Source organism: Ictidomys tridecemlineatus, chromosome 8 (genome assembly GCF_052094955.1).
Source record: "Ictidomys tridecemlineatus isolate mIctTri1 chromosome 8, mIctTri1.hap1, whole genome shotgun sequence".
In the NCBI taxonomy this organism is placed as follows: Eukaryota; Metazoa; Chordata; class Mammalia; order Rodentia; family Sciuridae; genus Ictidomys; species Ictidomys tridecemlineatus.
In genome coordinates, this window is record NC_135484.1 from 125,344,606 (window position 1) to 125,369,335 (window position 24,730).

At 33.2% G+C, this 24,730-nt stretch overlaps 1 protein-coding gene and 1 pseudogene across 1 annotated transcript; both read left to right on the forward strand.

Moving 5' to 3' along the window:
- The first annotated feature begins 7,950 nt into the window (after positions 1-7,950).
- LOC101973193 (olfactory receptor 14J1) lies at positions 7,951-8,913 on the forward strand. Its single transcript, XM_005338826.3, has one exon. The coding sequence runs from the start codon at positions 7,951-7,953 to the stop codon at positions 8,911-8,913; it is 963 nt and encodes a 320-aa protein (XP_005338883.2).
- Positions 8,914-14,238: 5,325 nt separating this feature from the next.
- On the forward strand, positions 14,239-20,728 carry LOC144365801 (tRNA-splicing endonuclease subunit Sen15 pseudogene; annotated as a pseudogene).
- Positions 20,729-24,730: the final 4,002 nt, after the last annotated feature.

Consider the following 24,730-nt stretch of genomic DNA (forward strand, 5'->3'; position numbering starts at 1 on the left):
AGCAGCCTGGGAAGCTGAAACAGAATGATCATGAGTCCAAAGCCAGCCTCAGAAAAGAGCGAGGTGCTAAGCAAATCAGTAAGACCCTCTCTCTAAATTTAAAAAAAAAATACAAAAAAGGGCTTGTTTTAACTGAGCTAGTTAAAGACAGCTTGTCACTAGTCCAATCAAGATGGTTCAAGATTTTGATTGGGGGGGGGCAGCTGAAACTTTTGGCTGGTTGTTGATTCTTCTCTTCTGGTCCTTTGCACATGGCTAGAGTGAGCTTCTCGTATCAGAGCATGCATGATCGCTTGGTTCCAAGAATTATTAGAAGAATATATGTCCTGAGAAAATAAACCACTAGTTCAAGAGCTTACAAAGCTCTGCTTGCATCTGTTACCCTGGCCAAATATATCACATGACTAAGTACAGAGTCATTTGCAATGGATATAAGTATCAGGAGGATTGGGTTATCAGAACACACTAAAGTAATATTCCATCCAAAGTCCTTTAACTGAATTAAAAAAGTGTTCTCCTACTTGAAGTTTGCTGTTTTCCATCATAAATTTATGTTGACTTGCATGCAACTAATATATTGAGTTCACCAGTTTTTATTCTTTAATTCATCTTTCATTCAAGTTAATTTATTTGTATTCTATTGAAAATTTAGAAATGAAAACAAATTTCCATCCTTATTGTGCAGTGTATTGTGGACAAAAAACTATTAACAAATAAGTGTGTAAAAATGTACTATGTTAATAACACATGTTACAGAAATTAAGAAAAAGAGGCAAGTAAGATAGTATAGGAAAGTAATTGTTTTATATCATAAGCCTTTCACCAACTGTGGGGACAAGTGCCTGGAGTACTGCATACATGGCATACATTAAGGGCATCTGAGTTGCAAACCACTCCCCTCATGCTAGGTGCATGAGCAGGACTTACCTCCTAGGGACAATCCTGGGCGTGAGGCCTTGTGTTGCAGTCCCTGCACTTGCTCTGTGGCTCACTCCTGATTGCTCGCTGCAAGGACAGCTGACCAGAAATTGTATTGGTAGCTGCCTGTAATCTGCTTAGCTACTGCCTGAGTATATATACATGGTAACTGTGCAATAAAATCAGACCTGCTTCCTGCTTCATCTCTCGAGGTATTGATTACCGATCACAGTCACACTCTCCTCTACCCTGTTCCATGGACCTCCTCGATGGATGAGAGAGCCCATGCAACTAATACCAATGGAAATGGAAAAATAAATGAAAGTAGTTAAGTAGATATATGGGGAATAACATTCCAGCCAGAGAAAAGAGAGTACAAAGGCCTTAGGTGGAAGTCCCCTCAGAATGTGTATATCATAGTAAGGAAACTAGTGTTCTATTTCTTTTTCATGGTTATTGAGTCAAATCAACTGTTTTTTTTTTTAAATATTGGCATAAATTTCCACAATTTTTTATAAATTTATTGTTACCTGAATTACCATTTTTTCACTAATAAATTATCAATGTGAGTATTGTCATCTTTAATTAGCAATCTTGCTAAAAATTTTTAACAGTTTAATAATAATTTAGTGACAATTTAAAATATTCTTTATTTACTTATTCATCTATTTCAACAACTTCTGTTCTTATATTATATTAATATGTCACCTGTACTTGGAGATTTGTAAATCTAATTATTTTGCCAAATTTGTGGTTTTTCAACATTTTTTCAATCTGTTTTCATTCCTAATATAAATATTTCAGGCCATCTCTTATCATCTAAGTATCAGCTTATATGCTTTTCGCACTTTGATAAATAATACTTTTATAATTAAAATCTCATTGCTTTCTTATAATCTCTCATTGCTTATACAATTGGATTAGAATTAGCAAGATAAACCATTTGAAATATTTAATATTCATTGTTTTCTGATAATCTCTCATTGCTAATACAATTGGATTAGGATTAGCAAGATAAACCATTTGAAATATTTAATTGCAATTAAGGTTTACTTTAAAGAGTTCTGAACATTTAAAATTAGTAATCATCAATAAGTTTTAAAATTATGATTCAATATTATAAGTTCTCAATTTTAATTAAATATAGTTTATTTATCTTCATCTTTCTGGTTCATGTATTTTGTGCCTTAAACAAATTTTTTCTACTTCATGATTATTCAGTTTGATAAATTTTTTTAGGAGGATTTACTGTTTTAGTTCTCACTACACTGAAATTGCCTTTTATGAAGAACATGAAATAGAGAACATGGCTTCTTTCCATATAGATATTCAGTTGTCCCAGCAAAGTTTATTGGAAAGATCATTTTTGTTAGTTTTCTATCACTGTGAAATAATTCCTGAGATAATCAACTAATGAAGAGGAAAGATTTTGGCTCACAGTTTCACAGGTTTCTTCACTTCATAGTCTAATGACTCTGTTGCTCTTGGCCCAAAGTGGGGCAAAATATCATCACAGGGAATATGTAGTAGAGTAGAGCTTCTCACCTATGGCAGATAAGAAACATTAAGGAAGAGAGAAAGGGGATAGAGTCCCAATATCCCCTTTAGGGAGGACAAGTCACAAATTACTTAACTTCCTTCCACAAGGCCCTATCTTTTTAAAAGTTCCATCACCTCCCAATTTGAATTCAGGCTGTAATTCAATCCTTCAACACATGGCCTTTAAGGAATATTTAAGATCCAAACGATAGCACTATTCTCTTCCCAATTCATTGCAGTGGAATATTTATCTTAAATCTGATGAATGGCTGTATGAATTTGATCAGGGATCCTCTATTCTAAATGATTGTTCTAGATATCACAGCTTTATAGTAAGTTTGGATATCCACTGATGTAAGTTCCTAAGAACTTTGTTGTGACCTTTATTCTATGTATTTTTATATTAATTATAGAATCATCAACTTTCATAAACATATGAGCCAGTTGAATTTTAATGACAACTACATTGAATTTACAGATCAATTTGGGGATAATTGACATCTCAACATTATTAAAACTTCCAATTTATTAAAATACTGTGACCCCAAATTTATTTGTCTGCTTTAATTTTTATCAGCAAAATTTTCTGGTTTTTCAATAATGTAAAGTCTTTCAAAATATTTCATTAGATTTATTCTTTTTAAAAAATATTTATTTTTTAATTGTAGGTGGACACAATATCTTTATTTTATTTTTATGTGGTACTGAGGATTGAACCCAGTGCCTCGCACATGCCAAGTGAGCGCGCTACCACTTGAACCACAACCCCAGCCCCTAGATTTATTCTTAACACTAGGTGCTTTTTAAAGATACCAAAACATATGGTTTTTATAATTTTATAATTTCATTGACTATACTGTACTACTAATTAATTCTAATAGCTTACATATATTTTCTTTTTGCATTTTTATGTACAAAACCATGTAATTTGTTTCCAAATTTTATAAATTCTTTGTGACTTTTCTTATACTATTGAACTGTCCAGTAGAAATGTTGTTAGTGGTCATTCTTATTTCTATAATCACAAGGAAAATACTAAATATTTCCTTATTAAGTATGATAAATACCATAGCTTCTGTTAGGATTCTCTTTGTCAGATCAAAGTTTCCCTCTTCATTTTCAGTAATTTAATCATTTTATTATGGATGGCTGTTGAATTTTATGAAATTTTTATGTATGCATTGATACGAAGTTATTTTTCCCTTTTATATGTATGTGTACACTAGTTTTGTCTAACTTTGTTTTCAGAACAAAACAAAAAAAATAGAAAGTGTTTCGAATATTCTTATTTTTTTGTAAAAATTTTGGGTGGTAACATTTTAAATAAAACATCAATGGTCATAATACTTATTCTTAAGTGCCTAATTAATTATGAGTCTCTGCTGAATGTTCTTCATGAATTATCTAATCAATATGCTCATTTTTTTCAGATAAGAAATTAAAGATGCAGAAAGATGAATTATTTAAAGTTTCCTCATAAAAAGTAAATGGTAGAACCAGAATCCAAACTTGAGCAATCTGATTTTAATTGCTACATGAATACTATTACACAATATGTTTTATGTAATCTAACACAAAACATAACAAATGATAAATTCCTTGTATTGGTGAGATCAGGGAAAATAATGTTGCAAGCAATATAACATTTCATGATAATTTTTAAAAAGAATTCTCAATATTTGAACTTATGAAAATTTTCAACAATAACCTCATCTCAATTTAAATTTAAGAAAGATCAACTGTAGAAAATATAATATTTATAAGACTGATCATGCTAGCACAAGTCTTTATTTTGGTTTAAAGAGAGAGAGAGAGAGGGGGGGGAGAGAGAGAATCTTTTAATATTTATTTTTTAGTTTCCGGCAGACATAACATCTTTATTTGTATGTGCTGCTGAGGATGGAACCCAGCGCCGCTCATGGCAGGTGAGCACACTACAGCTTGAGCAACATCCCCAGCCCACAAGTCTTTATTTATAATAAAGAAAATTTTAACAGAGCCTTTTTTATGTTTGCATGAATTGAATAATGGTTGCATTTAAAAAACATGGAAAAATGTTATTTATGACACAAAATAGAAATGACACAAAATAGAAAAGTGCATGGTACAAAACATGGCACTCAATAAAACTTTTAAAAAAATGAAAAAAAAAAAAACCTGCAAGCTGTGATTTGTAATCTGAGCAGAATGTTATGCAGCCTTTACAATATAACAAGTAAGTATCCACATAGCTTTAGAGAAAATCTTTGGTCACATGGTAATTACTAAAAAATATTAATGATGTCCATAAAAGATGGTAAGAGATCTCAGAAAAAACCAAAAGTATATTGTGGGCTTACATTTATTTTCAATTACTTTTAAAGGTATTGTAAAGATTTCAATAATAAATTTTAATAGACTGGGCCACCTGAGAGGATTTCAGGTAGTTGCTACATTTGTTTTAGGATGGCCTTGTAGATTTTTTTTTTACTATTTTTTTCTATTGTTACTAATCATAATGAATGACCAAAATAGTTGTTCAAAACCAGAGATTCGATAGGTAGGTCTCAATTTCAAACATAAACATTTATTTTTAGTTTTCCAGGAGGACTGACATTAAATATTAATTTTTTTTAAAATTCAAGATTTCCTGTCTTAGAAATACATGATTTAGCTAGTAAAGTGGTTCTCCATGCATGGTACTCAGATCTGCAGCAACACCTGGAAGCATGGTAGGTACTCAAATTCCTGGGGATCACTTGAGCCTTTCTGAATCAGAATTTCTGAGTGTAGTTCTTAGGTTCCTGTGTCTTAATAAGCTCTCCAGGTGATTCACATGCCTATTAAAGTTTGAGAACCACTGAGGCAGGGACAACAAACATCTACCACCACTTACTAAACCATTTCTTTGTGTGGAAATATTATGACTCCAAGTCCCAGGTGCTAGAGGGGTAGAGAAAATGAAGATTTATTATTTAGTTCTAGTTTCCATTTTGAAAGATGCTCCCTGCTCCCCCTCCAAAAAGAAAAACAACACACACACACACACACACACACACACACACACACACACACACCCATTCTCGAGGGAAATGAGATATATTTAAAATCTGTGTGATTAGAAATGAGAAGTGTCAGAAGTTGGTGATCGGTTTTAAGAGCTACTGCATACAAAAGACACCTGTGGTGAGTTTTCCAATCTTGGGTAAGAAAAGAGAGTAAGTTTTTATGAAATTTTTGACAGAACCTATGTTCTTCAAATTGACTTTAGAAAAAGCAAGAGTATTTATTCTTTCAGGGAAGGAATCTTTGTTCCCAGAAAATAAGCAAATTAATAAAATCTATATATTTAATTCACATAAGTGTGTTAAAATAATGAGCCACTTAAGGAAATTGTGAAAGGTTAATATTTTATCAGCTTAAATAAAGCATTGTAAAAAACTTCTTCAAATAATCTTTGGTGTCTGTAGGAATAAAAAGCCTGAATGTAATTGTGGCTTTTTCCTCAACATTCCTTCATGTCTTTGATTAAGTTTTATAGATTTTTACATGTAAGAAAGCAGTATGAGCTACAAAGGTCAAGGGTTTGGAACTCAACATCAATTCTGTTACTTAAGCATTCTGGGCATTAAGTTTTTCCTGTATAAATGAAGATTAAGATGCTTATCTCCAAAAAGATAAAAATACCTGTGTGAATTAAATGATATATATTTTTAGGATGTACTCTAGTATGGTGTCTGTCTTATTAAAATGAATGCTCAAGATTGTTATTATTTTTTTGCTTCCCAGTCTCTTGATAACCACATATGTGTTTTTGGCAGATTAAAATATTAAATGAATCAAAATTAAGTATCGTTAAACATGCTGTTTATAATTTTATCAGTACAGGGCAAAATGGAAAAATAAAACAGAACTTGGACTAGAGAAATTCTGTTAGAAGTATAATTTCACTCTTAATTTTCTCTGCTATTATGTGGTATGAAATGTTAACAGAAATCAATAAGTTTGAGGACACTATAGGTAGATTAAATTAAATTTGGAATTCATGTTTACAGAGTAAGAGAAAAGAGGCTTTCAACTGTGACAACTAAAACAAGATTAAAATATTTAGTTAATTTTACAGCCATTTTTATTATAGTCTAAAAGCAGCAGGAAATAGAAATATGATCCTTAGATGCATTTTTTTGGAAAGAGAAGTTTCATGAAACACAGGCAGCAGAAGTCTGGGTGGTGAGCAGGATAGATTGGCATTAGATGGTTTAATAAAAGACTGATAAGGAATGGGGAGGGAGTGCTCACCACAAGTCTTTGGATTCTCCCAGATATATCTAAGATGAATTTCGTGTGTGTGTGTGTGTGTGTGTGTGTGTGTGTGTGCGCGCATACACACAAACACACACACTCAGTGAGATTTCATGTGGTTTAGAATAAAGTCCAAAAAAGCTAATACAGCAATTTCTTCAGTTGTTGCATAGAACTAAGATATGAAAGGAAAAATGTGCAGGAATATAAGAGAATCATTACTAATGTCTCATCAGTCCTCACATACCAATGTGCATTTTGTTAAGGGGAGAATGAATGCTTGGATAGTTCCATCTCATAAAGATCAAAAGCCCGGGTCATGAACCCAAACTTGGTTTATCCCTTCTCTGAAATGAAGACTGCTTTATTCCACAAATCTCTTTCTGAAGTTGTGTATTAGAGTATTTTTCCTTCCATGTTTAAAAACCACCTCAGGGCATTCAGTCTTTTTCTTTACAAGTGTCTTTGCTTGTAGTGAGTGATCAATAACTATTTGATAGCTTTAACAACTTCAATAAAATGAAGATATAAATAGAATTTGTTAGAATCAGAAAATATCTCATGTAATCAAATTAGACAATCTGTGAGTGGTATTTAAGTATTTACTTTACAAAGTATTTTTGCTCTTAATTTCAACATGTCCATTAGATACAATGTTAATTGGAAGAGCAATAACACTGTCCATTTTGGCTCTTGGCTTCTCATTGTAATGACCATATTGTTTCCTAGAACGAAAACGGGGATCACCGGTCCACAAAAAAGCCCATGTTTGAATTTCCAAAATTTCCTCTAAAAAGGGCCATTTCATTTACTAAAATAAGCCAGTGTGCTCAAATATAACTCATCCACTATTCAAAAACTCTTAAGAGCTCATTATTGTGTTTCTTTTGGTGAAAAACAAAGCAAAAGCTTTCACCTGTGACAATGGAATAGCATTTTTCCTGGGGCAAACATAATGACTTTTTCTTGATATGATCTGTTTTGTATTCTAACTACTAGTTTACTAGGGTAAACTGTAAGCTCTATTTACTTAAGAAACATGTGTTATCACCTTTGATTTCCCAACATCTAGGACACAGTTGATAAATAACAGGTCCTTAAATGGTTGAAAGGATGAATGGATGAACAGGATGAATGATTATTTTAGTGTCTTTCTATTTCATTACCCATATTCTTTTATTTTCCAGCTGCTACCAGATTTGAATTTTCCAAATGATTATGACAAACATAACCACGAGGAATGGATTCCTACTCTTGGGGTTTTCTGATGATCGGGAGCTGCAGATCTTGTATGCTTTGCTCTTCTTGGTGTTGTACCTAGTGGCTTTGACAGGAAACTTCATCATTATCACCATCACAACACTGGACCAGCACCTCCAATCTCCAATGTATTACTTCTTGAAGCAACTTTCCCTTCTGGACCTCTCCTTCATTTCCGTCACAGTCCCCCAGGCCATTGACAATTCACTGATGGATGATAACTATGTTTCATATGGCCAGTGCATACTGCAGGTTTTCTTCTTCACATCTTTGGCCTGGACTGAGGTAGCTATTCTTACAGTCATGTCTTATGACCGTTATACAGCCATTTGCTTCCCACTGCACTATGAGGTCATCATGGATCCCAGAAATTGTAGGTGGGCTGTGATAGCTGTGTGGGTGAGTGGAGGCATCTCAGGAATCTTATACACAGCAGCCACATTTTCTATCACATTCTGTAGGGTGAAAATAATCCGTCAATTTTTCTGTGATGTCCCCCAATTACTGAAGCTCTCCTGTTCCAATGATTACCTAGGAGTGATCGGAGTAGCTGCTTTCATGTCTGTGGTAGCTTTAGCCTGCTTTGCCTCCATTGCATTCTCCTATGTTCACATATTCTCCACAGTTCTAAGAATACCCTCTGCTGAAGGCCGCTCTAAGGTATTCTCCACCTGCCTGCCCCACCTCTTTGTTGTCTCATTTTTTCTCTCTACAGGCATCTGTGCATATCTAAAACCAACTACAGATTCACCATCTGCGTTTGACTTTATGGTATCTATCTTTTACACAGTGATACCCCCAACACTCAACCCTATTATCTATAGTCTGAGGAATGAGGCCATGAAGGGTGCACTAAGAAACTTACTTTTGGAAAGAAAATTCTCTGGGAAAAATACACTTTTGTCCTGTTGTTAGTGGTTCTTCATTATATACAAGGAATTTTTTTTTTGGTAATTGGATCCATCAATTTGTAAAGTTAATGAAGAAATTGCATTGCTTTCTATAGATAAACTATGTAAAATAATCATCATCATTGAAGAAACTTTTTTCCTAATTTATTGAACATTGTATTCATTGAAATAATTTTTTTAATTAAGAAAAATTGTAAACACATATGACCTTGTAATATAGGTCCACTACTTCTTTTTTTAATCCCAGTACATATAAACACAAACACATACTAACACAGACACACTAACAATCATAGCATGTTTTAAACACTTTTGTATAAATGATATTACAACAATAAAAATAAAAAGTGATAATATTTACCCACAGTTTCACCCACCAAACAAGTCAACTATTTTCATTTTAATCTAAGTTTAAATATTCACCTTAATTTTTATCTTAATATATACCAATTTTGCATATCGGTTTAAATTTATAGGCCATTACTATGTTTAACCACATAGTTTTACTATGCTAATTTTCTTTAATGCAACATAATCAATTAAACTCATCTGAAAATACAAATAATCATTTATCTTTTTCACATATACTAGTTATTTTCAATTTTTATCTCTTATAGGTAATGCTGAAAGTTGAAATTTTCATAATTTCAAAGTATTGGTTGTGGAGTCAAAGTGTACAAATTGTTCAGTGTTATTGAGACCATATTTCTTTCCAAAAATATTAGATATTTTATGTTATAATTGGAAATATATGGCCAAGTCATTTCTACTCTATGTCTTACATGATTTTGTTAATTCATGCAAAAAATATTCAGAGAGAACTATTAGCTGTTTGAAGTCATATCAGGTGCCTGCAATACAAAAATACAGATACAGCATTTAAATTGTGGGGTCTTTAAAAAATAATAACAATATTTTACCTTTTGTAATTATTTTCAAATGTGTGATATCACAAGAAATTAAATATATTCACAATACTTATTTTCCATATTATTCATTTTGGCTTTACACATTTCCTATTTTATGAAAAGTTTTATAAGCATTACAATTTTGTTTTATGATGGAAAAATCATTTTCTCAGGTCCTTTTTCTTTCAAATTCTCAGACCATTTTATATATGCAAACCTTATATCAAGTAAGCTGAATATGAGCTTTTAATGTTGTGGAAACAAAGCTTAACCAGTCCAGGTAATCAAGACATAATCATAAATGATGCATAATTAGATATTTTACCTCCTCTGTTCTCAGGCCATTCAAACAGACAACAATAACATGTGAATTATATTTGTTTCTTTTTAAGTTTCACCCCAGTGAAATATTTTAACATAATTTTCTGAAATTTTCTTTCTCTGACCTATTATTTTAATAAGCCCATTGAATTATAAAATATGTATATGTTTAAATTTCCATTCTATTTTTTCAATTCTCTTTATTATATATATATATATCTATCTATATATATATATATATATATATAGTAAATTAAATAATAGTGTATTGATTTTACTGCATGATTTGAGTAGAAGAGCTACTCTACATTTTTGTTGTCTTCTGTTACTTTCATAGATACACTTTTTAATGTCTTCATTCATTTCAGTCATTATTGTCTGTCTTGAGACCAATAGTCATTCAAAATATACAAATTAACTTGGAAAATATTGTACTCTGTGAAACTTGTTTTTTGTTTCCAATAAATACCAAAAGTTTTGTTGTTTTCTCTAAATAAAATTTCTGCTAATTCTCTTTATGAAAATAAAACATTCTCTAATTTGTGTGATTTCCAAAACCTGACTGACTCACTTTCTATTCAAGATAAGCATACAATGCAACTACCAAGGGTCTTTGAACTATGAGTATTTCTGCATTGCTACTGCTACCTCCCAAGTGAGAATACAAAAGCCCACTTCCTCAGGCTCCCTTACACCTAGAATGCAAGCAATGAACCTGGTTGTAGCACTAGATGCTCCAACTTGAAAGTTCACCTTACACAAGAGCTGTCTGAGCAAGCTTGCATTTTGTGGCATCCTTTTCTACCCAAGTTAGTGGCCAAGTTATTCAGCTTTGGGGAGCAATCACAATAGGGCCTGGAATCCAGTCTCAGCATCAGCAGGAGAAAATCCAGACCTCAACACATGGATCTGGGCTCACAAGCTTAATCATCTACCCTTCCAAGAGGCTCAGGATTTACCCAAATTTCTGCAATAAGCTCATTTTTTAAATTAAAAATAGGGAAAGGAAATAAGGACTTATAATTATAATTATATATTTTTTTAATTTGATGGAGATAGAAAGAAGAGGCCAAAAAGGTAGGATTGAATTGTATATATAACCTTATAATTTGAGGATTTGAAGTTGCCATTTATGGCCAAGCAGGAGGTGAGAACAACTAGAGTCCCAAATAAAATGTCTTAAATTCACTTTCTACATGGTACATTTCAATTAGCTCAGTCTTACCTTTCTTATATTATAGTTAAGAAAAGGAAGAAGCAAGTTTTCCCCACATTTTCTTCTCTGTTTTCAGTTTCTTAGGTAAGAAGATACATTTTACTACCAGGTTTACTTGTGTTCTGCCACAGAGCTCCATTGTTGTTTGGCAACATCACATGAACAATTTTGTTGTATTATTATATTAAAAGTCACTTCCCTTAATTGGTTAAGATGAAAAAATAACATAATTGGGTTTTGAGAGAACTGAGAACTCCACATTCCTTCATTCATTTGTTAATTTATTCATTTAACAAATATTTGTTTTGTTAGGCAGCTGTAGCTATAGCATTAAATAAAATATTTTATTCTCATATAAAAAGAAATGTTACCTCTATTGGACACAATCAATTCAACTTATGAAACAGAGTCAATTTAACTGCATTTCATATATGGATGTTTCTTGTTTCCTTCTTTTGCCTAATTTCTCTGGTTAGGATTTCCAGAACTATATTGAATAGAGGTTGGTGAATGATTTTTTTATACTGGAGATTGAACTCAGGGGTGCTTTACCACTCAGATGCATTACCAGCTCTCTCTTTTTTTTATTTTGAGGCCTCTTTAAGTCACTGAGGCTGGCCTGAAACTTTTGATCCTCCAGCCTCAGTCTCCCAAGTCTCTGGGATTACCAGCATTCACTACCACGTGGGGCTTGAATGATCTTTAATGTGCTGTTAACTTTAGTTTTCTATTATTTTGTAGAAGATTTTTGTGTCTATGTTCATCTGGGAAATGGGCCTACACAGTTGTTTTTGGCTTCTTGTTTCCCCCTTTTCCCCCTCGCTCTTCTCCCCTGCCCTCCTTCTCATTCTCCTCCCCCTCATTCTCCTCCTCTTCCTTCTTTTCCTCCTCCTTCATCTGGCTCTGTATCAGGCTAATCCTGTCCTTCTAAAATGAGTTTGAAGGTGTTCCTTTCTGTTCAGTTTTTTAGATAAGTTAGAAAAGAATTAATATTTTAAAATGTTTTACAGAACTCAGCAGTGAAGCCATCAGATCCTGGGCTTTTCTTTGGTGGGAGGCTTTTTATTACTGATTCTATCCCCTAAGTGCTTATTGCTATATTTACCTTGCCTGTTTCTTCATAATTTAATGTTATAAGTTGAATGGGTCAAGGAATTTATTCATTTTTTCTAGGTTATTCAATTTAGGGACATATAATTGTTCATAATAAAACTATGGACCAAGGCATTTCACCAGTATTCCGGTCAAGAAGTAGAGCCTACTAGAGACTGTTGAAAATATAGTATCTGATATGAAGAATGCAAGTGACTCAGCTTTCTGTTCCTAATCCAAATAGTGTTTATCTTCAATGTGAAATTTAACTGTAAAAACTGCTTGAGTGTTAAGAGATTATAGAAACATATGATTAATAAAATGGAATTGAGTCTAAGATATTTTTTCCTCAAAAAACAAAAAAATAAAGAAGAGGATGAATTAAAGCCTAGCCCTTCCCGGAATACTCTGAAGGTCTATTTCTAATCCCAGTCCTCTTAATCTCTTCTTAAAACATCATCACTAATCTGACCTTTTAGTTTTTCTATCTCTTGCTCTTCCTGAATGTATTAAGCTACTAATGTATATTCCTTAAATATATAATTATTAGTTGATTTTGAAATTTATATAAAAGAAAACATACTGTGTGCTTTCTATTCTATTATGTATCCTTAGCCCAATATTATTTGTACACTTTAATTAGCTTCCTAGCATTAGCTATCATTTATTTATTTTCATTATTGTATAGTATTCCACTAAACAAATACAAGAAATAGCTTTATCAAATATGTGGTTGAGTGACATTTATGTTCTTTCATATTTGTAGCAATTGTGCGAAATTCTATTGTGAAAGCTCCTTAATACACATGTAAGAAAGAAATCACAAAGTTATGAATGTGCAATGGCCAGATTACAATAATGAGAAACATTGGCACTTCAGGGATTTGTCTTGACTCCAGAGTTTCCTGGCTCAAGGCCAACTTCTTCTTGGAGCTACCTTCATCCAATGACTGCTTGCAGAACTAAAAAAGCCTGCCATCTCAGCCCAAATTTGGACAGTTCTAGGTTCAAAAATCCATTTAGCAGTCATCAGTAATGCATCACAACGCAAATTTTTTCTCTGCACAGTCCTACTCTTTACTTCCCTTGCCTATACAAATTTTACCCAGAAGGTACTCCTTAATAAGTATTCTGCATCCTAATCTTCATCGCAAAACCTGCCTCTTGGGGATTCTTTATCAGACAGTTGGATTCAGCAGTGGTCACAACACCTTGAGTGCTCTATTTCAGCTTCAGGAGGGAATGCGTATTCTTGAGTACTCTATTCCCTGTTATTTGTGGTTTTTTCTTATTTTGGTTATTCCTATATTCCTTAGAGTTCTTAACTTACTTCTATCCAATCTGTCAGTATTCCAGTTTTTCATGATTGTTTTATAATTCTTTATGTTAAAATTTCCCTGTTAAAATAAAATTACTGTGTGAGCTCTCCTCACCTCCTCATCTGACAGACGGTTATAGGAACAAATAATAACAAAACAGAAAATGAAATTGTGTCTCCATTACTAATGAAAATACATTTTGTTGAATAAAATTGGAAGTTACAAAGGTTTATTGAAAGCTAATTTGAAAGCCAGTGTGCTACCTAAGTAACACACAAGTAAGCTCTCTCTTTTGGAATGGGAATCTAGACTGGTTCTATTTGCTGTGAGACTACTGGGTCCATGAATCCATTCCAAGAGCATTTTATGAAGGAATTTGGAAATGCTATTGACAAAAAGTCCTCAGCTTCCAGTCTGCATTGGGGATTACCTCAGCTCCAGAAAGCTGTCTCACTTATGACCACACCCATATCATGGGTGCCTTCACCGGTGCCAACCAATGCCACTATAAAGGTCTAACTACAGGCAGTATAACTGAAGACAATGCCAAATTAGCTCCAGAACTCCCTGAGTCTGATACTGAGCGGACTGCGGCTCATTCCCTCCCAGTCCTGCTTTCTGATCCTCACTTCTACAGTACATCAGTCATGCCCTAGTAAACATCCTTCAATCTAAATTTCAGGTTATAGTCTTCTTCTCAGGGAATGTATCTTGCACTACATTTATTCTGTGAAGTCTCAATTGTTTCTTTGAATACTGTCTACTGTTTTGTCTTCTTTCTAGATTTTTCTATTATTATATACTATCATTGTTTCTTCTCACAACATATCTCTTAGTGTTGGTCTTCACATTTTCCACTTCTTCATTTGTTTTCAAACATTTTCTGAGAGTGAACATATATTCCAGATGAGTAGATTTTTCTCTTGATTGCCTTCGTCTATTGTTATTAGTTATAAATGTTTGCCTTATTTCACATTATCTCACCCACTGGGTATATGTATCAAGCTTATTTTAAGTCATTTTCATTTTCTAGTGCATTGATTCTAAATCAACTTTTATAATCAAGTCAACTTATTTTTCTTTTTATTAATGGCTTCATTTATCAAATATATTGTTGCTTTAACTAAATTCATACTACTCCAGAAGGATTAGTTATTTTGACTACTCAGATATTTAAAACAGGGACCAAAAGTACCCTTCTTTTCTGCCTCTTGCTGATTTTAGGGAGTGATAGGGATTACACAATGCAGAGAAGAGAATTGCTGCTGCTAAAACTTGAACCTAATCACATTACATTTAATTACTCTTACCAGGTGATGCTGACCCTGGGAACCATGGATTCAAAAAACATTGGCTATAAAGAAAATGGAGTTTATCAGGCTCCCTCACCCAGATCTCTAGGGAGCAATGTCTTATGAAAGTCAGAAGCAACAGTCCCTGTGTAGTCTTATATAATCCATGAAGTCTGCATGCTGCAGACTTTGTTACAATCCTGTACATAAGATGAACAGGACTTTCTGCTCTCCCATCCGTACATAAAGATATTTCATATCTCCCTACAGCCTGGTGTATCTTCTTCAATCTGCCTAAATCATCAGTCAATCTGCCTGGGATAGAGTAGTTACACTATACTGGTTCAGTACCTCCAAAGGTCCATTGCTCTTTTTTTTCTTTTTAGAGGGTCCTTCCTTAATTTCTATTACCTATACCATAGCATTTGTGAAAGAAAAGTAAAAACAAAAATCCAGGGCTACTGCACCAGGCTACTGCTGATACCAACATCAACACACAAGTGTAGGTATTCCCTGAGTTCATTCCACTAATCTTACCAGAGCTTGACATCCCTTGTTCTGTCTTGCAGTTGGGGAACAGCCAATAAGCAGGCAAATTTATTTTTTAAAAAATATTTTTAAAGCATAACTAAAAGCTTAGCCCCAATCAAGAGGGACCTCAGATATACTACTAGGACTATTTTCTATAAAATGTCACTCATTGCTGTTCCCATCGCCCATATACATCCCAACTAGAAACCAACCACTTTCTTCCCAGGATTTGTTCTTTGATTTAAGTTTCTTAGATCCACTGAGTTAAACACATGAGGACAGAAAATTCTTTCCAACTCTTTGCCATGGAAAAGGCCAAAACTCATTGCTACTCTTTCTGTACTCAAGATTTCCTGATTTGTGAGTTCATTTACAGGGAAAAAAAATATACATTTAGAAAAGATAAAATTAACAATGTACATTATTTTCAGTGTATTTTACTATTAATATTAAAATGAAAAATAAAAATCAGTCCAAATAGATGAATGTATTCAGTATTAAATAAGTCATGAGAATTAATTAGAAAGAATAAAAGTTAAATTAAATATTGGCTATCTCTAGGTTTCAAGTTGTTTATCCTTCCTTCTCTCAAAATAATAAACTATAAAAAATAACAATAATAATAAGATCCACTCTAGCTTTTTGTTCAAATTTCCTAATTCTTTACTAGCTCTTTAAATTAGTTTTTCTGGTTTCCTGTTTTCTTACACATAAAATATTTGCCAAGTTATTTTAAGAATTAAAAACATGCACAAACACTTTGAAGATTATTATTATACATAATACTGAAATTCATTGTGACATATTTCTACATGCACATGACAAAATCTGATCAAACTCATTGCCCAGTACTTCCTGTTCCCCTCTCCTTCACCCTATACCTAATTTCTCTCCCATACTTTATTGGACCCTCTTCTAGCATTATTATTATTATTTTTTAATATTTATTTTTTAGTTTTCTGCAGACAAAACATCTTTGTTTTTGTATGTGGTGCTGAGGATCGAACCTGGGCCACACGCATGCCAGGCGAGCGCGCTACCACCTGAGCCACATCCCCAGCCCACTAGCATTATTTTTTAACAGTATATTATAATTATATATAAAAGTTGGAGTTTTTGAGGTATGGTCATACAAGGAGATACAACAGAGTATAGTTTGGTCAATTTTATTTCCCAGTACCTTATCCTGTTGCCCCTCCTCCCTCCTTCTCAATTCCCTTCCTCTACCCTATTGGTCTCCCTTTTATTTCAGTGAGGTCTCTTTTTCATTATAATCTCTCTCATGCACATAGGCACACATATGAGAGAAAACATTTGTCCCATCACTCTAACTTAGCATTATATTCTCCTGTTCTACATATTTAAGAGCAAATAACATTATTTTATTCTTCTTTATAATTGAGTGAAACTCCTTTGTGTTTATATGCTACATTTTCTTTATTCATTCTTTGTGGATACATGGATAGGTTGGCTGGTTCCACAACTTGGCTGCTATAAACATTGGTATCTATGTATCAATAAAGTGTGCTAATTTTACCTATTTTGGACAAACACTAAGGAGTGGAATAACTGGGATATATGGTGGTTCCATTCCACATTTTTGAAGAATCTCCATACTGATTTTCAAAGTGGTTATATTAATTTTTAGTCTGACCAACAATGTATAAGTGTACCTTGGCCCCCACATCCTTTAGAGCACTTACTGTTATTTATTCCTGATGATTTTCATTCTAACTGGAGTGAGATAAAATCTTAGTGTAGATTTGATTTGCTTTTTCCTAATTGCTACGGTTGTTGATAATGTTTTCTAATCTCCCCAAACATAAAATACCTAAGAATAAATGTAACCAATAAATTGAAAAATATCTACAATTAAAACTATAGAACAGTCAACAAAGAAAATAGATTTTACAAAGGTGGAAGGCTCCACATGTTCTTGAGTAGGCAGAATTAATATTGTTAAAATGGCTAATATTTCCAAAAGCAATCAATATATTCAATGTGATCCCCATCAACATGCAAATGACATTCTCACAGAACTAGAAAAAAAACAGTCCTAAAATTCTTATGAAACAATAAAAACCCCATAATAACCAAAGAAATTCTGAACAATACAAGTAATGCTGGAGGCATCACAATATCTTATCTCAAATTATACTACAGAACTATAGTAGGATGATTAGACATAAAGACCAATGGAATAGAATTGAAGATACAGACAGAGACAAATCCACATAGATGGAGTTATCTGATCCTTGAAAAGCTGACAAAGACATATGTTGAAGAAAAGACAGCCTTTCTAACAATGGAACTGGGAAAACTGGAGATCTATATGTAGAAGAATGAAACTAGATTCCTATCTCTCATCTTGCACAAAAATCAGCTCAAAATAGGTCAAAGACAGAGGACTTAGATGAGAAACTATGTAACTACTAGAAGAAAACACAGGGTCAACAATCCAGCTTATTGGTGCAGTCATCAACTTGGCAATATGACTCCTAAAGCTCAAGAAATAAAACAAAAAATCAGTAAGTGTGATAACATCAAATTAAAAAGCTTCTACAAAGCAAAGGAAATAATTAAGAGCATGAAGAATAAACCTTAAAAATGGGAGAAACATCTTTGCCAAAAGTTCTTGCAACAGGGAATTATTATCCAGAATATAAAAGAAACTAAAAAAAATTAGTACCACAATTACAATCTAAGCAATAAATGAACAAATAAACTAAACATACATTTCTCAAAAGAAGAAATACAAATGTCCAACAAATATATGGAAGAATACCTTTGAGAGACCTTCTTTTATTTTTAAAGAGAGAGAGAGAGAGAGAGAGAGAGAGAGAGAGAGAGAGAGAGAGAGAGAGTTTTTAATATTTATTTTTTAGTTTTCGCCGGACACAACATCTTCATTTGTTTGTAGTGTTGAGGATCAAACCCAGTGCTGAGAGTATGCCAAGCGAGCACCCTACTGCTTGAGCCACATCCCCAGCATCAAGATGGACCTTCTTTGAAGCGAAAGAAATTAAAGAAAAAGGCTACATATTATATGATTCCACCTAAATACACTTTCTAGAAAAGGAAAACTGAAGGGAAAAAAATGATCCATTGTCACTAGAAGCTCGGCAGAAGGAGGGTTTCATTAGAAAGAAGCATAGGAGAATTTTGAAGGCAATGTAATCATTCTGTACCTTGGCAATGGCTATGGTTATGTGACTATGTTTGACAAAAAATCCACATAATTATATATCAAAAGATAGAATGTTATATTAAGGAATAAATTGGAAAGAAGAGGCATAGTGGGAGAATTTGAAACACAGAATTATATAAGTGGACTCCAAGATCAAACATCTGTGAAAGTGGGATAGAGTCTCATAGTAGAAGTATAGGTGGCATTCATTCTGTGAACAAAATCTCCACTGTTTTTGGAAGTCTTTTTCAGATGAACAGTTGTACTTACTAAATTCTGTGTTAATTGTCTCCTACTTGCTTGTTTCTCTCATTGTATGATAAATTATTTGAAGGTGGGAGAATGAGACTTGACCTTACACACATTTGTATTTTCTGAGTTCCAGATAACATCAAAATGTCTCATAATAGGTTGGTGATCAACAGTAATTTAAGGACAATAATGAATGGGTAAAATCATGGAGGTCTAAGGCCAATGTGGCAGAAGAGATATCCACCTGGTATTGATTATGCCAATATGAAAACCAGTACAAAAATTGGGTCATCTGGACATAGATCCCTGATGACAACCAAATTTGGTGCTGGGAAGAAAACACAGATGTAGCTGTCCAATAGTTAAGAACTTGCCTGGAAAACAAATAGAGGAGAAAAACAATATGTAGAGAATTTTTTATTAAAGGAGATTTAGACAACAAAGGGCAAATTAATTTTTCTATAATAGGGAAGAAATAAAAGTTCAGAAGAAAAATAAGGAACTTAGAATACAGACATTGTCCCTCACCTGCCACTCCAAACTGGGAAAGAAGGAGCAGATTTGAAGTGAAGAATGATAAGAGAAAGTGTTGGGAGAAAACCTTGACACAGAGTGTTCTGTGTCAATCAATGCAAGGAATCAACGCATGTAGTGGTATAAGAGAACTTTTCAAAAATATTTCAGAGGTGCTACGGAATTTTATTAGTGAGGAGATGATTCAAAGAGAAGCATTCCCCCAAAATAGAATTAGAATGACAGTGTGGGATAGAAGAAGTAACCTATCCTAAGATAAAGAGAAAAAAAAAAAAACACTATGTTTCCCATTATAATTTGTCTACTTTTTGCCTACCTTTAAATATGTACATATTGGTCCTAGAGAAGAAGGAAAGTCTTTTTTAAGATTAACTAACATTTTAGGTTGAGTTTTATGCAAACTAATACTATTTATTCATGAAAGGGAGAACCTGGAAAGATCCAAAAATAAAAAAGCTATTTTTAAATTAAGAATGTAAAATTTCACCTTGTTTTATTTTGCAAAATAGACATGGAAAGTGGTGTTTGAATTATTTAAAAACCAAAATATAGTCACCATGCATTACTATAACATTATATATTAAAAGCAACTCTTGGTGCACCAAGGGAGACCGCGTGGGCGGCTGGAGGAGAGTGGTGATTCTGAGCTGACCCCAGGCTGTAGTGGGGTCTGGACTTGGGCGGCTTTCGCAATGGTGGCAAGTGGACTCTGGTGGATGCCTGCATGAGCACCCACCCTAAGTATTTAGAAATGATAGAATTAAATATTGGAGATGCCACTCAAGTGTATATAGCATTCTTGGTTTAAATGGACCTCACGGAGAGTAAAAGTTGGTATGATATAATTTGTGTGGGATTACCTGAACTTCAGCTCATCTGCCTGATTGATACTGAGATAGAAGGGGAAGGGTTACAGACTGTGTTGCCTACACCCATCTCTGCTTCCCTCAGCTATCAAAGGATAGGGGACATCTTGAAGGCATCTCAAAAACTACAAGGGAATCCGGATTTACTAATGTCTTTCACTCTGGCCATCCTGGAGTCCGATTCTACAATAGTCTATTATAAACTCACTGAAGGGTTTATGCTGCCAGACCCTCAGAATATTACTCTTAGAAGATGACATCTGTACTTCTCAACACTTTATTCATAAAAGATTGGTTTTGAGACCCATTTAACTGCTTTATCTTTTATCTCAGAGATAGTCAGAGTCAATTTAGCTTTTCTCATTCCATAAGTTTTCTTTCTGAAGAATAAAACTTTTTCAGATAAAAGAATTTGTATTGCTTAAAACCATAGAGTTGTTGCTCTAGAACTCTTATTAGAGACAGTTTTACTCACTTTTATGTTGAGGATGTGTTCAGAGGGCTGGAAGTGCTGTACCTCTTCATCACCCACACTCACCTGCTGCTGCTGGCTCCTTGTTGAAATCACCACCTCTTCCCTTATTCTGCTCTTCCAGGGCCTTCTGACCTCTGTAGCTAGCTTGAGCTGGTACTTCATGTACATTGTGAAATGTGGAGAGTTTATTTCTGCCTGCTTTTCCATATTTTGTATAAAGTAAAAGATTTATTTGAGTGGGTTTGTTTTTCTGTTGTACTTACTTTTATTTTCCTTTTGGGTTGACTTTAAATCAGAATTGAAAATATGCTTGTCATGAGTGTAAATTCATATGTCAGCATTAATAGGGGCCAGAGAAGTGCTTTCGAGAGTGTTGGGCCTTCCTTTGCATCCTGTCACCACCATCCTTATTATATCATAGCTGGAATATTATAAGAGAGTGAGGGACAGTTTCAGGATTAAAAATATCTTTGTTAATTAGACCCAGTTATTCCTCTTTTGTTAATATCCTCCTATTGACTTGTCCAAATATGAAAATAATATGAACAAAGACTTTCCAAACAGTATTGTTTTGTAACTTAAATTATGAATCACTTGAAGTTTAGAGCAGAAGTCAAATGTGGGGCTGTACTTTGTCATCCCCTGGTCAAGGTAAATAGTCAATAAACAGATCTATGAAGGGTATATTCTGTACTCATTAAAATTATGTGATCCTGGCTGCAAGTAACACACCAAGTACATGTTAGAATGTGACAAAGTAGATGAAATTACTAACTGGTTATAGTAGGATGACAGAGCAATGAATGGAAAACTTTATCTTTCCTCAATATTTTAGCTTTTACTTATGTTACTTTTATAATGAAATATTTTAAATTAAAAAAAATCTGTAAAAAATAAAATAAAAGCAACTCTTTTGTCATAAATTATTTTGTAAAGTGGATAAAGGAAATGTTTGTATTGACTGTTTTCCATGGATAAAAATAAAATAATTTTACCCCTCAGATATTTGATATAATTGTGAGACTAATTGTCACATGAAAAATACTATGATTACAAAGAAGACAAAAATAACAAGATCAAATCAAACACAGGTCACTAAGATGTGTGTTTCCATGTTAATATACTTATTCTAAATGTGAGTTAATCTGATTTTTCTGGAGAAGGTTATCTTTAAACATGACTAAACAGAAATATTAGGGATATATAACCTGATATTTTGACAGTCTTCTCTTGAATTTAATTTGATCACATTTTCTTTGACAGTTTTATTGAAGTACAATTAAAATATAAAGAAACACACATATTTCATATGCACAATTTGATGCAACTGCACATATATAAATACCTATGGTATCATCACCATAATTAAGTTAATAGATATATCCATTACTTTAAGAAGTTTCCTATGTCCCTTTAGATTTGTGTTTGCTTGTTTGTGTGTGTGTGTGTGTGTGTGTGTGTGTGTGTATGTGTGAGTACTTAATGTGAGATTGAACCTCTTAATTTTTTTAGTATTTGTATTAGTGCACGTTAATAACACAGAATAATGAGTTCCTTGCAGCATATTTGTACATGCATATAACATATTTTGGTCATTTACTTCCCTCCATTACCCTCCCTTTCCACCCCCTTTCTTCTTCCCTGATTCCCTTTCTCTTCTCTCATAGACTCCCTACACTTTCAGATCATCTTTTTCTTCCACATATGAGAGAGAACATGAAATACCTGTCTTTTGTAGTCTGGTTTATTTCATTTAACATAATGCTAGCCAATTCCATCCATTTTCCTGCAGATGTTTTAATTTCAATCTTCTTTATGGCTGAATAAGACTCCATATATATAATATTATGTTCGTACATATAATATTTTCTTTATCCATTCATTTGTTAACAGATACCTAGGCTAGTTCTATAACTTAGCTATTTTGAATTGCGCTGTTATCAGCATGGATTTATATATAATACTAAAGTATGCTGACTTTTATTCTTATGGATAAATACCAAGTAGTGGCATAGCTAGATCATATTGTAGTTCTGTAGTTGTTTTGTTAGCTTTTTGAGGAAAGTCCATATTGATTTAAATAGTGTTTGTACTACTTCATGTTACCATCAACAGTGTGTAATAGTTCCTTTTTCTCTGCATTCTCATCAGCATTTACTTTTATTCACATTCTTGATGATTGTCATTGATTGGGGTGAGATGGAATCTCAATGCTGTTTCGATTTGCATATCCCTGATTGCTAAAATTATTAAAGAGTTTTTATGTAATTTTTAGCCATTTATGTTTCTTTTGAGAAGTGACTATTTGATTCATTTGCCCATTTACTGACAGTGTTATTTGGGGTTTGGAGGTTTTTTTTTTTAAGTTCTTTCTATATTCTGGATATCAATTCTGGTTCAGAAGAGTAAGTGGTGAATATTTTTTTTTCCCATTATGTAGGCTCCCTCTTCAATCTGTTAATTGTTTCTTCTGCTTTGTAGAAGTTTTTAATTTTATGCAATATATTTTTTATTCTTCCTATTATTTCCTGGGCTATATGGGTCCTATTCAGAAAATCTTTACCTATGCCTATATCTTAAACTGTTCCCCCCATGTTATCCTCTAGGAGTTTCAAATTGATGGATCTTATGTCTTTGATCTATTTTGAGTTGTATTTTGAGATATAGGGATAGTTTTAGGTTTCTACAAACAGGTATCCAGTTTTCCCAGTACTATTTGTTTAAGGGGCTATCTTTTTTCCAATGTATGCATTTAATATCTTCATTCAGAGTCAGATGACATCTAGTTGTGTGGGTTCATTTCTGTGTTCTCTATTCTATTCCACTGGTCTACTTGTCTCCTATTATGCCAGTACCATACAGTTTTTGCTATTATGGCTCTGTGTTATATTTTGAAATTGGCTATGGTGAAATCTCTAGATTTATTCTTTTATTGCTCAGGATTTCTTTGGTTATTCTGGTTCTTTGGTATTTCTTGTGTATTTAGGATTGTTTTCACTATCTGTAAAGAATGTCATTGGTAATTTGTTGAGGATTACATTGAATCTGTATATCACTTTTTATTAATTCATTTTACTTATACATAACATTAGGATTCATTTGGGCATCATTATAGAAGCATATAATATAATTTGCTCTAATTCAGTTTTCTATACTACCCTTTACCCTCTTCTGTTCCATTCCCTCTATTGATCTTTCTACTATTTACTTATAGTTTACTTATAGTTTTTTGAAATATCTAAAGATGTACATAGAAAAGAAAGTTCCATTCATTCCACTCCTCTTTCTTCCCTTATTCCATACCCCTCCAACCTCCCCTTCAATCTCTTTCCTCTACTCCACTGATCTCTCTTCTATTTTCATTTTATTCCCTCTCATTTTCTTTCTTTTTTTTTCTTATTTTGAACTAACATCTGTATATCAGAGAAAATTTTCAAGCTTTGACTTTTTGAGTCTGGCTTATGTCACTTAGCATGATGGTCACCAGTTCCATTCACTTATCAGCAAATGCCATAATTTTATTCTTCTTTATGACTGATTAGGACTTAATTGTGTATATATACCACATTTCCCTTGTTCATTCATCTTTTGAAGGGCACCTAGACTGATTCCATAGCTTGGTTATTGTGAATTGACTACTATAAAACATTGATGTGACAGCATCATTAAAGTATGCTGATTTAAAGTCTTTTGTATATATATTGAGGACTGGGATAGGTGAGTCATATGGTAGTTCTTTCCTAGATTTTTTGAAGAATCTCCATACTGCTTTCCAGAAGGTCATATTAATTTGCAGTCCCACCAACTATGTATGAGTGTACCTAATAC

Excerpts from the sequence above, each read along its gene's own strand:
- LOC101973193 (XM_005338826.3), top strand. The coding sequence starts at position 7,951 with ATGATTATGACAAACATAACCACGAGGAATGGATTCCTACTCTTGGGG.